Genomic DNA, 14,830 nt, shown 5'->3' on the forward strand with positions numbered 1-14,830 from the left:
CCTACTGATAAAAGCAGTTCCCTCAGTTCTTTATAACTATATCTTCTATCTATCTGTGTCTGTCTGTGTTTACACCCATAGCCAATCAGAGAGGGGCAAAGGGTGACATCATAATATCAAGGCATATATGAGGTTGCATACAGGTATCCAGTTCATAAATAGGGGGCGGGGCTCTCTAGAGGCGAATACGTTTATCTTTTGGTTTCATTTGCTTCTTCTCTTGTTCTATTTACAACAGTAAGTGCCTTCCCCTTTGAACTTTCAAATGGTCAGCACTTCTGTTTCTCTCTTCCCAGGTAAGTGTATCTCAAGTAAGTATATAACAAAAATTCAGGTTCAGGTCGATGGCGTCGCAGTAGTCCTGGGCCAGCAGAGAAGCCTGCAGGAACACATCGGGGTCGTTGGCGCAGGACTGCGTGATCAGGGGCATGTCCTCCGCGCACACTTCGTCGTAGAGGTGTCTCTTCCGGTAGTTTGGGTCGCGTACAAACATCCGGGCGTGCAGCATGGGAGTGTAGCTGAGGCGATAGTGTGTTTAGTTGATCTCACAGGTAAGTTATTGACTCAAGGGTAGGAAAAGAAGACTCGCAGATACTGGAAATGAAATTCCTTACTGAGGAAATTCCTTACAAAGAAATCCCAATAATAGGAAGTCACAAGTCAGGAACAGGAGACTAGGAAATCACTCCAACCCAAACTACCGGTACCAAGAGATGCGACTGGAAATGTGTGTGTGTGTGTGTGTGTGTGTGTGTGTGTGTGTGTGTGTGTGTGTGTGTGTGTGTGTGTGTGTGTGTGTGTGTGTGTGCGCACGCGCGTGTGCGTAACAGTTCAGTCTGACCCCCTACACTTGACATGTCTAACACCCTACCATCATCTGCCAATCATTTTCTCATACCTGGGAACATGGAACAACACACTGGAACATTCCTAAAAGCCATTTAGGATTAAGGCTAATTACTTTGTTGCACGACTGCGTCGTATGACACAAACACACTTTTTCAACAGAAAACAGTTTGCGCAGTTAAACTGAGTGTCCTGTATGTTCCACTAACTGACAAGATAAAATGTGAGAAAACCAGGGACATGCTGGGCCCCTGATTCAGCCCGGGAAAAAGAGGCCCTCATTGCTGCTTGTAGATCGGCTGTGAAAACAGCCGATCTACAAGCACACAACGCCTCGCGGTGCGAAGCGTTGTGTGCTTGTAGATCTGCTGTTTTCACTACTTTTGTGCGACGGCCTTGTATGATGAAGCAGGGCTTTGCTTTGCGAAAAAATTTACACATTTGAAACTTGGAGATACGAGGATTCTGCCCAACAATGACGATTTACTTTGTTGGCCGCCCAGCCCCCAAAATGGAATGAAGGCCGACATTTTATTTTTAATTTTTTCCTAATGGCCGGCCTGGACCGGCCGGGAATGAACCGGCCGTTCGGGAGTTGTCCCGCTTTTCCCAATGGCCAGCACGTCCCTGGAGAAAAAATTGTTGGAAACATTGTTGGACGACCGTCCTTCAGAAATGAGCATATAGCATCAAAGTGTGGACACACATTGCGCACACATTCCCACTAGGCCAAGGAAAAATGCCATCCTACATTTTTGAGCGGTGGTTACACCGTCTCCTATACGTGGCCGTGTGTGTATGCGTGCGTGTGTGCGTGTCTGTATGTAGCCTGAAGTACCTTTTTTCACCACACATGTTAAGGGAGGGGCGCTGTTGTTCAGGCCAGGCCAGACACACACACCCACCCCACACACACAGGCACCCCTCCCCCCCCCCCCCCCCCCCCCCACGACCACCGCTCAGTTCACACGGGTGTGATTTTCAAATCTGCATCGTGGTGGCTCTATAACAGGCAGATTCATATTTTGCATCTAGCTATAATTCACCTGCACTTTTTCTGCACAAAATGTGTTAATTAGTTAGCTGAAATTCATGAAAAGTGTTTTTAAGGTTTGATATTTGTTAGGTATTTTAGGTTGTTTTCAGTCCATGTGACGTGCTGTGTGCTATGTCATTTAGTAGAGCTATGTAATTTTATTGGACAATAATTGTTCATTGTTCATTGTTGTGTTTTGAATTGATTTGATTTGGGTCAATGAAATGCAAGTAAACACGATATAACTTAAATCCAGGATATACACAAAAGCCTCATGAAATGTGGTCCTGCAACATACATAACAAGCCATAATGCTCATAGTTTTATGAGCAACTAAAATTCCAATAATAATAATAAATAAATATCCATTCCCATTTACAGTGTATCCCAATTCATGAACTAAAGTTGATTAAAGGAGTAGTTCATCCCCAAAATGAAAAATGTTCTATTTATTAGTCACGCCATGGAGACTTGAGTTCAATAATATTTTGTGTCCCCTTCCAGAATCAATGAGGGTACATTTACTATAATACATTTTTACAAACAAAATATTATTGAACTCAAGTCTCCATGGCATGACTGATCAATAGAAAAAAGGTCATTTTGGGGGTGAACTACTCCTTTAAGGATGGCCACTAACAACTGTGTACTACTGTATCAGACTCACGGTCGGCGTTCTTCATGGACTGCCTCTTCTGGGAGGGTTTGGAGATCACTTTGATCATCCTGCTCTGGAACGAACCCACTTCCTGCCCGCTGCCCAGGAAGAGGCGGAGCAACAGGCGGAAGTGTTTCCTCTTGTCCTGGTCCGAGATGTACAGGGACTTGGCACAGGCGAACATCTGGGGGTGAACGCATGGATGGATGGGTGCATACAATAACAAACAAGCTAGTAGAAACCTAGCTTGGGATCGCTTCACATTTCGGGGTTTGATCCGGTCGGGAGCGGAAACCACTCTACGTCATGTTGTAGTCCTCAAAGGACCACAATCTGGCCGGAAAGATCAAACCGGATTCAGTTTTAACCCAAAATAATTCCCCTGTGCTCAATGGGATAATATTAGGGCCTACCTAATAAACCCCTTGATGCAGTGTAGTTTTGCTTTTGGAAAATTAGTTTGGTATATGCATCTTTTAGTCCAACTTGTTGCGACTGGACTAGGCTACTCGAGCATTTTAATATGGATTGGGGAAACAAATGGAGGGAACCAAAACAAAGCGACGCCGCTTCTTCTGCTTGTGGTTTCCGCCTAGACCGGATCAAACGGCCCATTGTAAACAAATACCAGGCTTTCCTCTTAGGAAATACTGGTGACGCAAAGTTAGTAGAAACCAGACAAAAGACAGACAAACGGACGGACGGAAATACACATAGTCCGACAGACAGACCTACTGACCTATCAGTGTGAACAGTGGCATCAGTTCAGCAAAAGCTAAGGTATGGCAACACCAGTCATGTTGCCATACCTTAACAACAGCCATGATGATGATCACTATCAGTGGATACGATAGTAATATTTTACCGCCCCTGTGCTGACCTACTGAACCGGGGAATAAACCATTTGTCAAGATAGGGGGGATACAAGTGTTGTGGAGAATATAATACTTTGTGAAAGCCATAATTTTTATTGTAATTTGCATTGTAGTTAGTTTAAAGTAATTTAACTACAGAATAATCAATGCAGATAGTCATAGAGATATTATTCGTGAATTTATTTTAAGAGGCACATTTACTTTTTTTCCCCCCCTGGAGCCAAGCTATGGCAGTTGCCATACCAACCTTGCCATACCCAATTGACACCTCTGAGTGTGATACACATAACTTCCTTTTATGTAAGGAAGCCTGTGATGCATTGTCCATCAGTAGGTAAATACAGTAGAGTGGCTGGCATGCACACACAGAGGGTTTACAGCTACCTTATTTCTATTTGGTCCGTCAGACGTGGCTGTTTGTCAAGTAAACAGACCTGTAATAAAAAGTGCTGTATGTCTGGTCCGGGGTAAATACACACATCTCAGTGGGCCAGACAACAACAGGCTGTAGGCAGGACTGGAAAGAGTACTAGAATATCTTACTCAAGTAAGGCACTGTGACTTCACTTCGATATTACAATACTTAGAAAACTACTTAAGTAAAACTAGCTCTTTGGACTGCAAGCACTTCTACCGGTATATGAATGAGTCCTACCAGTAAGACTCCATAATCGGGAGATAAGCGGCCGTAGGTGGACGAATAGGTACCGGCCCCGGCTCTCCCGGACGCTCCTAGGCCGTGTTAGGGCATTTTATGTGAGCTGCAGTGGAGGGGGTCCTCCACTGGGGGCGCCACCACTTTTGCATCCGTTCTGGAGCACCAGGAGTGGGTGGTCCCCAGGAATTCCCCGTGAGCAGCTCCGTGGGGGTGGTCATTTGGTCATTTTTGCACATTTGGTCATTTTTTACACCTGGGGGTCCCCCTGGAGCTCCGGGGGTCCTTGGAGGTAGTGGCAGGTAAGGAGTGTGTGTGCAAAAGTTGGCATGGATGGGGGCAACGGTTGTGGAGATATGAGCAGGGCAAAAGTGTGACGTGTGACGTATGACTCACGGACGGACATTTTTTTACACCTGGGGGTCCCCCAGGGACCTGGGGGTCCCTGGAGCTCCGGGGGTCCTTGGAGGTTGTAGTTTGGCAGGTAAGGAGTGTGTGTGCAAAATTTGGCATGGATGGGGGCAACGGTTGTGGAGATATGAGGATTATGAGCAGAGCAAAAGTGTGACGGACTCACTGACTCACTCACTCACTCACAGACAGCCCGTGGAGGTTTTGGTAGTAAATGCGACCTACGGTCGCAACCAACAACCAACCACTCACTCTCCAATTTGGTGATGCTCTTTTCTTTATATTAAAGCTTTCTCAAAGGTTCTCTTACAATGTGGCTCACAACAACATGCTCAAGTGGATTATCCACCAGCAGAAATGTAGGCTACTCTGTAGTTCCTTAGCCTTTCCAACTACTAAAAAAAGAATAACAAGTATATGAAAAAAAAGCTACTGAATTACAGTTACAGGAATTACTTTCCACCCCTGTCTGTAAGGTTTCCGATTAGTGGTGAAAAAAAGAACTTCTGGGAACTCAGATAGGTTCCGATCTATCTTGGGGATGGGGTCGCACACACGCGCACGCATGCACGCACGCACGCACGCACGCACACACACACACACACACAGAGTGGGCTCTGACCGTGGTGTTTGGCTGCTCATCAAAGACCAGTTTGAATGTGTCTGACTGGGAGTGACCGGAGCTGTCCAGACACATGTAGCCACACATACGATACACCGAGTCCCCATAACCAGACACTGGATGGGAAGAGAGAGAGAGAGAGAGAGAGAGAGAGAGAGAGAGAGAGAGAGAGAGAGAGACACACAGGTGAATGGAGGGAGGCGATGTGGATAAAAACAGAAAGGGAAATAGGAGTGTAGAGATAGAAGTGGAAGGAAATGCAGGAGAAAATGGAAAGAAGAAATAGGTTATAGAAATGTAATGATAGATAATGAGCGACAGATGACGAAAGTGAAGCATTATGTAAATATTGAATATTTTTGAGTGTTAGTTCATTACGAACAATGTATGTAAACTCAGCACAAAAAGAAAGGAAACTTGATACGGTCCATTATATCTCCCCTTTAATAATACCAAATTGTATTGCGTTTTATATCATCTTTATCTCATTCATTATGAACTTTTTAACTGATATATGTTAAACCCTAAAGGATAGGCATAATAATCTTTGAGCTTCAGCCTATGCCTTTTCAATCAACCAGAAAGAAATGTTGGATTACTGTACCTAATGTTTTGTGATACTGTTGATCAGGATCTAAATATATTAAACTCAACTCAACTCAACTCAACTCAACTCAACTCAACTCAACTCAACTCAACTCAATAGGAAAGGCGTTGGAACTATTCACTGTATACACTCTCTTTCAAAAATTCGAATCTGTGCTAAAACATGTCAATAGATCTTCCAGTTCCAGACCTTTCAGGTGATCCTGCCTGGCTCTCCATCCTGGTCCACTGATGTACACACATGGAGGAGGACAGAAGAACCTACAGGTGATAAACAGTACAGTAGTTCCACAGGTTTAGCAAAGACACAATGTTATGGACACGGTTGCAGCAGTTCTTCTGCACCAGTACCCTTTCTCATTGCCTTACGTTTACTTGTAGGCTAGTAACTGCTAGTGAGATTGAAAAAGATGTTCTCATTGGAGTCACATCACTAAATAAAGCCTTATTTGTATCTTTAATTTTGGCTGCTAGTAAACTTCTAATAATAGTCTGCACTCCTTTGTGGCATTTAACCAACTCTAAGTTAACAGGGTTCACCAATATGTCCGTACAACGGACATTGAGACAAATGTGTCCAGTTGGCCTGGTCAGTGGCAATTTTTAGATTTAGTTTTTACACACCATTATAATGTTGATATTTTTTAAGACCGATTGCTGAATGTCAAGTCTCCAGGTTTTCCTCAGAATATGACACTATTTATGGCGTCAACTAAGACAGTAGTTCTCAAATGATTTATTTTCAAGTACCCCCATAACTCTGAGAGTTCCAGACCTGTAGTGGTCATAGGTGTTTGTCCGCTCATGTTTTATGTCCGTGGCAAAAATGGAATTTTGACAAACATGTCCACTACAAGCCAGAGTGGCGATGACCCCTGTAAGTTGAGGGGCGGTGCAGTGCCTCAGGGGGCAGTGAGGGGTTAATCCTTCCATCCCACCCATGACCCAGGCCAGGACTCGTTAAAACTGCATTATGGAACTAAAACGTGAGACGCCAGAGGATCTACGGCTCAATCTAACTTTGACATCTAGAACATGGTCGGGACGTTCCCAGGTGGCCTCTATAACCACCCAGAGACCACCGGCCCTTCAGTCAGGCTTGTTGTTCAGTCACAATGTCATCAACAATGTACATGATGATAGTCTGCAGGCACACAAGCATCACAACCAGCCCACCTGTTAAACCCATATGGATCAATGTCCACCATTGTCTGCTATGTGCTATTCCTTCTTCTGCTTTACATACAGGGCCCGTTATCCCTAAAATTCTTTGCATTTTTTTTTTTTTTACAATAAAAAAACGAGGTAGTTTTCTTTTTCTTTGTTTATTTTATTTAGTAATGTATACATCTCAATTCAGTTTGAAATGAATTATCCGGTACATAGACTTATATATTTATTTAAGTTGACACACATTTACGGTAATTTTAAAGCGGCACTACAGTAGGTTACTGTTTTCTAATAAAAAAAATGTGTAATTTTGTCCAGTCTGTATGGTGTGTTACAATATAGCTTATACAACTGGGGTGGTTGTATTTTGTCTCCCTGCTCTATTATCTTCTATTGAGACATTTACAGTAGGTCGTGTCAAAGGTCATGTCTCACCTAGACACAAATGTGACACAGATTTTGACCTGATGGTCAGGATTAAATTAATCCCCTGAGCGAGCAAGTCAGCTCTATTAGCTCAATGGTAAACATTTCAGCAGGAAACCAGGGTTCACATCCAGGGTAGAAGAGGTCATTTACATAGAGCAGCTCTAATAGCCTTTACCAGGGGTCTTCAACGTTTTCAGGCTAAGGACCCCTTAGTTGAAAGAGAGATGAAGCAGGGACCCCCACAACCTGTTCATAGATTCCATATAGTTTCATTGTTTGACAGCACAATCATCAGTGTATTTTTTATTCATGTTCAATTTGTGTTTTCAGATATTTAACCACTTGAACCATCAATACTTAATCACTTTGTACTTGTCTGCTCTTTTCCCCCTCTACACCAAACGTCTTTGAGCTTGTAGATCTGCTGTGTTTGGCTAAAGTTCCCAGAATATGGACACTAGGGTTCAGGTGGTTAATATAATAAAGAGAAAAAAGGTTTCTATCACACAAAGATTTGAAGGACCCCCTGTAGTAACTCTGAGGATCCTCCGTTGAAGACCCCTGGCCTATACATGATACCTTTTCTCATTGCCATAGGACTTTTGTGCCACCTTGGCGTGTAGAATGGTGACAGTCTGGTCAGATTGGGCCTCCGCTCCTGGGTGGTCGCTGGTTGCCCCTGGCAGCCGGAATCCTGGGTCCTGTCTCCTGATTGGATAAAAAAAAAAAGAAAAAAAAGTAAAGTCATTAATTTCTGTCCGAGTGAAAACCATATTCTTATTGGTCAGTTGTGTGATGGGAAATGAGAAAGCCATAACATTCTGGGTGTCCGCAGAAGAAATGCAGACCTGCACATCATAAACCGTGTAAAAAGTGTAACATACCATATCTTAAGCATTATCCAACACCTCATTATTTCATGTGTATTTACATTTTTAATGTATGAGTCACTTGACTGGTTTGGAACTAATGTACTTTCAAAAGGACTGTCCGTGCCAAGTAATGCATTATATTACAGTATTATTCGTTAAGACCCTCAAGGCATAATCTCAAATGAATAGAGAAGCTTGCCACAATATTGATATAAAAATTCCATTTCAGCAGCCTAAATGTTGAAACAAAAACAACACTAATTGATGCAGGATATTATAATCCATACATTTCTGGAAATCTCTGTCTGCCTGCGCATGCATCTGTGTGTCTGTCTCATCACTTTTTGCCCTAATATGGAGATACCCGACAGTACTGCTGTCATAGTACTGGCCTCCAAGCAATGTGATTTGAAGAGGTATAGGCTACCGCTATAGCACCAGGCACTCTGACAGTGGGTGCTAGTTTTGAAATGTTTTATCAAATGTGTAAATAAATAGCAGATACAACCAACACAGCACTTTACTTGTTGAAATACACAACAAGTAGAGGCCATAGACCTGTGCACACGCACTGTGGCATCACTGACATGCCAGTGATGCCACAGACTCTCCCACGACAAATACCGAACAAGTGTGCTATCATAAACCGCATCAGATGTGAATGCAGATTGTTATTATCATCAGACAACACCGCCGTCCCTATAATGCGAGACATAAAGACATGCCAAGCATACTTTCCACTGTGATTAAGGATATAGAATGGATAGGAAAGGGTGGTGCTTTACACTGCACCACTGGCAGATATAAAACAATGTGGAAAATCCCTTTCCGTCTACTGTCCTTCTTTGCTGATATACAGCCACCCTCTCTTTAAAGCGGGGTCGCCAAATCAATTAATTAATTAATATTTCATCAATTTTGAATGACACATTTATACAATATGTAGAGGGGGTCCCTGCTTTGTCTCTCTCTCTCTCAGCTAAGGGGTCCTTGGCCTGAAAACGTTGAAGACCCCTGCTTTAAAGTGTCTCTTCATCATCTGTCTGTTTGTCATGGCTGTCTTTTTGCCTTCTTCTCCCTCACACATGGACGGACGGTCACACGCGCTCACGCACGCACTTAGGGAAGGCACAATATCATAAAAATGAGGGACAAAAGGAAGAAAAGAAAAAAACGGCCACCTCTTTCAAAATGTCAGCGTAAACAACTGTAAGAAACAATGCTGCAACAGAAGCCATAATGAGGTCCTCCGGAGGCCCCTCTCAGTGTCGCATTGCAAAGTTTTCCCTTTGCAATACCGTCGTAATGAGTAGCCCGACACATAGACACTGGACTGCGGAATGCCTCTCATTATGACCACTGTTGACACGCAAGGCAGGGGAGGAGAAAAACAAATATAGGTGGAATAGAGATGGACAGAGAGAGGGGGAGGAGATGAGAGGGGGGGATAGAGAGAGGGGGGAGACAGGAGGGGAGGGGGGAGGAGTGGTGTGGTGGGAGGTTATGTGTGGCCAGAAATGACCTCTTACTAATCCTGTGAGTTCATTACACTGCACAGATGTTCTGTTCAGTTTTCTGAAAAAAAAAATCAAACCTCGGTTCGAAGTGGACTGGTGAATCTGAGCAGCGTGCGTACGTGCGTGCGTGCGTGTATGTGTGTGTGTGTGTTGAGTGTGCCTGGCCTGCACAAAACAGCGCCCCTCCTTTAACTAGTGTGTTGTGTGTGGCCACTCAAGGTATTGCCAGGCTACGGACACGGCCAGCCAGCCACCCAGCCACCCAGCCACCTACCCACCCACAGACATACCCACGGACATACCTGTCTATTGGGAGTGCTTTCACCACTCCAAAAAAACACACTGTCTGCTATATCAGTGGTGCTCACACTTTTTCATGTCAAGGAACCCCAAAATGATATGCTGCCTGTTAGATTAAATAAATAAAATAAATAAATATGGATCTATAAACACACACATATAGGTTCTTCTAGTAACTTTCCACAGTGACATACTGTAAGCATGGAAACATGGCACTTCCGGGTGAAGGTGGCATGGCACAATATACTTTGTATTCAAACGATAGATAGGCCTATTGCACACATTTTCAAGAATTTTCCAAAACAGCCGATCTACAAGCTCATACTGTGGCACGGAGTGTCGCACTATGAGTTTGTATATCTGCTATTTTTGAAAAGCCAAAGAATAAAACATGGTTAAAGTGGTTAGAATCTCAAATGACACAGATGCTTTCCCGGTTAAAGACAGGCATTACAAAACAAGTGCTTTCACATCACATGTCATCACCAGATTCTGTTGAAAACACCACACTTTCAGTACGCAGCCTTGTTTTAAATAGTGGACCCGGTTAAGTAGAATTTTGTAAACGTGTGAACTGTGGTCATGGGGGTGATAGGCCTTTACAAAGACGCTCCATTCAGTCCTGGCCAACATAAAATGTCATAACTCCAAATAAGCTCTCTTGCCCCAACTGCCCATGAGGCCAACCTCAAATCACACTGTGTTTTACCCTCCAGTCCCATCGCATCGCTAAGACAAACACACCAATAAACTATTGCAGAGAACACAGAACCACAGAATCTGGAAACAAAAACAGATTTCCTAACATGCAAGTGCACAGGATTTGGAGATTTAGAGAGATTATCATAATATTTGAAGAAACATTAAGCATTTATTTTTTATGTACAGTAAATTGAAATCCATATTGACAATTGTGGTACTAAAAAATAAAATAAAATAACGGTGGGGGAAATAGCACTACCCTCTCTGGAGTATCTGTCAAAAACGGTGATATACAAAAAAATAAATAAAACACAATATAGTTTTTATGTCATGTTTTACTACATGCAAACGTATTTAACTCTAAATCTCTCTTTATGTAGTCATGTTGACCCTGGGCTAATCCCCCCAGCCATACAATGGTCCATATGTCTGAGGTGAGCAGACTTTTCCTTGTAAGGAAGGTGGATGGCCTTTAGGCATAGTGGATGTTTTGTTCACATGAGGGGGATTCCAGTGGCCCGCTATGGTTCTCCCCAGTTCACAGTTCAGGGTTCACAGTTGACTGACTCAGTGAGTGCGTGTGTGTGCGTGTGTGTGTGTGCGTGTGTGTGTGTGTGTGTGTGCGTGCGTGCGTGCGTGCGTGCGTGCGTGCGTGTGTGTGCGTGCGCACTAGCACACATACTATACACCCACTCTGTCAGTATGTGTAGCACATCAGTACTGACGCATACGTGAAAAAGTAGTACCTCCCTCTGCATGTGTGTACATTCGTACCTCTTTGGACGTACACATACCAGCGTGTGTGTGTGTGTGTGCGTGCGCGCATGCGTGTGTTTGTGTGTGTGTGTGTGTGTGTGTGTGTGTGTGTGCGCGTGTGTGGTCAGTCACCAGGGTGCCAGCAGAGGTCTAAATTAGACGTTCCCCTGGGGAAGACCCCCACAGGTCAAAGGTCAGTGTGCCTCCGAGCTCAGAGCCTCTGGTATTTCACACAGTGGACACAGACAGACAGACAGACAGACAGACAGACCAGAGCAGACGGACGGACGGACGGACGGACGGATGCACAGACGGTCGGTATTTCATGCTGTGGAAAGAAAAGAGCGCAGAGGAGAAAGACAGGAATTGGGAAATACACTTTCACACGTGGGCTTGAAGTTGCTCTTTATAGTTGAAACCTGTATTCAGTATAATTGTCATTCACAAAGACAGGTGTCAATGGAATGGATGGTATTTAGAAGAACACTTGTCTTTTCAGTGGAAAGCGCTATAAGTATATTCAACTTTTATTTGTTTTCCCCCCTTTCTTTTGCTGAGATAAAGGAGACCCAAAAGAAAAACTACAATATAGGCAGAACACACAAAGGATTTAATTGTTACCAATTTTGGTAGCGGCATGCTACCTGACATTTTCTGTCATTATTTCAAAACCACAGATGTTTGTGCCCTCAAATGATGAGTTTGTGCACCAGAAAATCATTTTCTACTAAATGTCCAGACAGACAGACAGACAGACAGACAGACAGACAGACAGACAGACAGGTAGATATATTGCATAACGTGATGCAAACCGGACGGTACGGGATGTAAAAAGAAAACAGTGAAGCAGGAATTAAACCTCCACGTGTTGGCAGCGAGTGCACCGTTCCGTTCAGCTGGAGAGCGCAGAGCCGTGCGCTTTGACGCGCCACCATGCCTCGCCTCTCCAAACCAAACAGCCTCTCCAAGAAAGTGCGTGCCTCCTAAAAAGATTTTGGTTCGGATTTCAAAGCGTGGTGGGAGGGGTCTGGGGGTCTCGGCAGTTCTAAACTCTCGCTTTCTCTCTCTTCTCCAGGCATTTTAATACCTGCACCCCATCCCTGCACAGGCTCAGTCCACCAGCGAAACAACCCCGAGAGAAACACCACGGAGAAAGCTAGGATCCATCTTTTTACGCATTTTCACGTCCAAGCGCGGCTCATTCCTCACGGCACGGTGAGGCTTTTTTTGTTTGTTTGTTTGTGGACTGAAGAACACCCTGTGAACCTACTTTACCTTATCTTGCGCGGGGACATTTTGACTGTGTTCTACGAATAATATCCCTACTTTCTGTGGAAGTCTTCTCTCCTCACCTGCTGTGTGAGTCCAGTGCTCTGGGAGCGTGGTGTTGGTGAGAGGCAGCAGCAGCGTTCAGCAGAGAACCCAGGTGAGAGAGAGACGCGTCTGGGGAGATACTAGGTGGAGGTGGGAACAGGTGGGCGCTGTCACACACACAGTCCTCTGCATGCAGCTCTGGTGGATGGATGGGGGACATTATATGACATTTGTTACTGCATGGGACCATATTAAAAAGTATAGCCTTTTTCTTCCTAAAATTAACTAAGGAGCAGTGGTGTAAAGTAGCTGTACTTAACTAGGCCTACTGTAATTGAGTAGCCTACACTTTTGAGTTAGACTATTTGTACTTTACTTGAGTAGACCTAATTCCGATTTCAAATACATTTAATTCTACTACACTACATCTCGGTTCCAAATATTGTACTTTACTCCACTGCATTTATTTCAAAATTTTAGTTACTAGTTACTGTGTAGATTTTGAGTATAGTACAAATCATACATTAACCACTTCAGCCATATTATTGTATACATTTTGGCCATTTGAAAATAGCCGATCTACATGCTTGTAGATCTGCTATTTTCAAAACATTTATTCATTTGATCATTTGAGATGGGACATTCACTTTTACTTGTGGTACTTTAAGTACATTTTGATACCAATACTTTTGTACTTTTACTTAAGTAAATGATGTAAGTACTTTTTCCACCACTGCTAAGGAGAACAATTGTTTTTTTGTTATGTGTTTTTGTATTTAGTTATAGGAAGCTGGCCAGCTGGGCTGGCCTATTTGAAAGCTATGTTGATTGATTGATTGATTGATTGATTGATTGATTGATTGATTGATTGATTGGATACTTTATTAGCAGTTTGCTAAACAAAAGATTACAGAAAGTGCAGTTCAATACAAGGTCTGCCCTGCTAAGAGGATTTTAAACACAAGAATGCCTATGGCTTCACTTGTTTCCATTGGGGTCCTTTGTAGGCTACTCAACAGTTGCCTTTGGGCTACAACAAATGATTAATATGAACCCTTGATGCTTTGCACACAGCTTGCACACCTCCAGTGAAATGCCCTGCTTTCAAACGTTAAATAACCCCTGGTTTTGTTGCATCTGAATGCCGTTTGCAAACCTTGTTATTGCTTACACGTGTCTTTTTGGTGTGTCAGTGAATGTTTAGAAGCGGATATACAGTGACATCTGGATTAAGGTTTAGATGAAACCATGTCAGTTGAATGAAAGGTCATTTTACACATGAAGTCATGTTGTCAGTTCACTGCATAGCCTAGAAGAGTTTGTACTGTTAGAATCATTAGAGTAGGTTGCTAAAACAAATACACCAGTATTGGCCAGTGGGTGCCTGCATGTGTGTGTGAGTGAGTGAGTGAGTGAGTGAGTGAGGAGCTGTATTGTGTACACTTCTGCTTTGGCAATGTAAAGGTATGTTTTCTCATGCCAATATTGAATAAAGCCCTTTGAATTGAATTGAATTGAATTGAAGTGAAATTAATTGAATTGAATTGAATTGAATTGAATTGAATTGGATTGGATTGGATTGGATTGGATTGAGTGAGTGAGTGAGTGACTTTTTTCTTTTCTTCAGAAAGACACATAGACATTAGAAGGATAAAGTGATGACTCCATGGGGGGACAGACAGACAGACAGACAGACAGACAGACAGACAGACAGACAGACAGACAGACAGACAGACAGACAGACACGTAGAGAGAGAGAGAGTGGGGAGGGGAGTGAGAGAGGAGGGAAAGCACTGGGGGCTCACACTGGTTGCCTGGAGCTGATGCTCCATTCAGACACACATCTTTATAGGCTGCCCATATACACTAGGCAGACAGACAGACAGACAGAAGGGTATGAGTCAGTCAGTGTAAGTCAGGGTTCCCCAATAGGCGGCCCGCGGGCCATTTGCGGCCCGTGGGGGGCTACTGTCTGGCCCCCACCAACCCCAGTAATAATGGTGGTACAAGAGCAGCAACAACACTAGTATATCGTCGTTGTCGGGTGGAAATCTCGTATCT

At 43.6% G+C, this 14,830-nt stretch overlaps 1 protein-coding gene across 1 annotated transcript in view; it reads right to left on the minus strand.

The window, feature by feature from the left end:
* Positions 1 to 14,830, minus strand: part of rbpjl (recombination signal binding protein for immunoglobulin kappa J region-like) — a gene marked incomplete at both ends in the record, with an annotated part of 38,643 nt that overhangs the window by 19,268 nt on the left and 4,545 nt on the right. Inside the window, 5 exons of the mRNA XM_080727966.1 lie at positions 2,550 to 2,724; positions 5,104 to 5,219; positions 5,900 to 5,970; positions 7,888 to 8,016; positions 12,808 to 12,967. Coding sequence (XP_080584092.1) covers positions 2,550 to 2,724; positions 5,104 to 5,219; positions 5,900 to 5,970; positions 7,888 to 8,016; positions 12,808 to 12,967 — 651 coding nt within the window. The remainder of the gene's footprint in view (positions 1 to 2,549; positions 2,725 to 5,103; positions 5,220 to 5,899; positions 5,971 to 7,887; positions 8,017 to 12,807; positions 12,968 to 14,830) is intronic.

The sequence above is a fragment of the Nannobrachium achirus genome, assembly GCF_963921795.1.
Source record: "Nannobrachium achirus genome assembly, chromosome: 6".
NCBI classification, from domain to species: Eukaryota; Metazoa; Chordata; class Actinopteri; order Myctophiformes; family Myctophidae; genus Nannobrachium; species Nannobrachium achirus.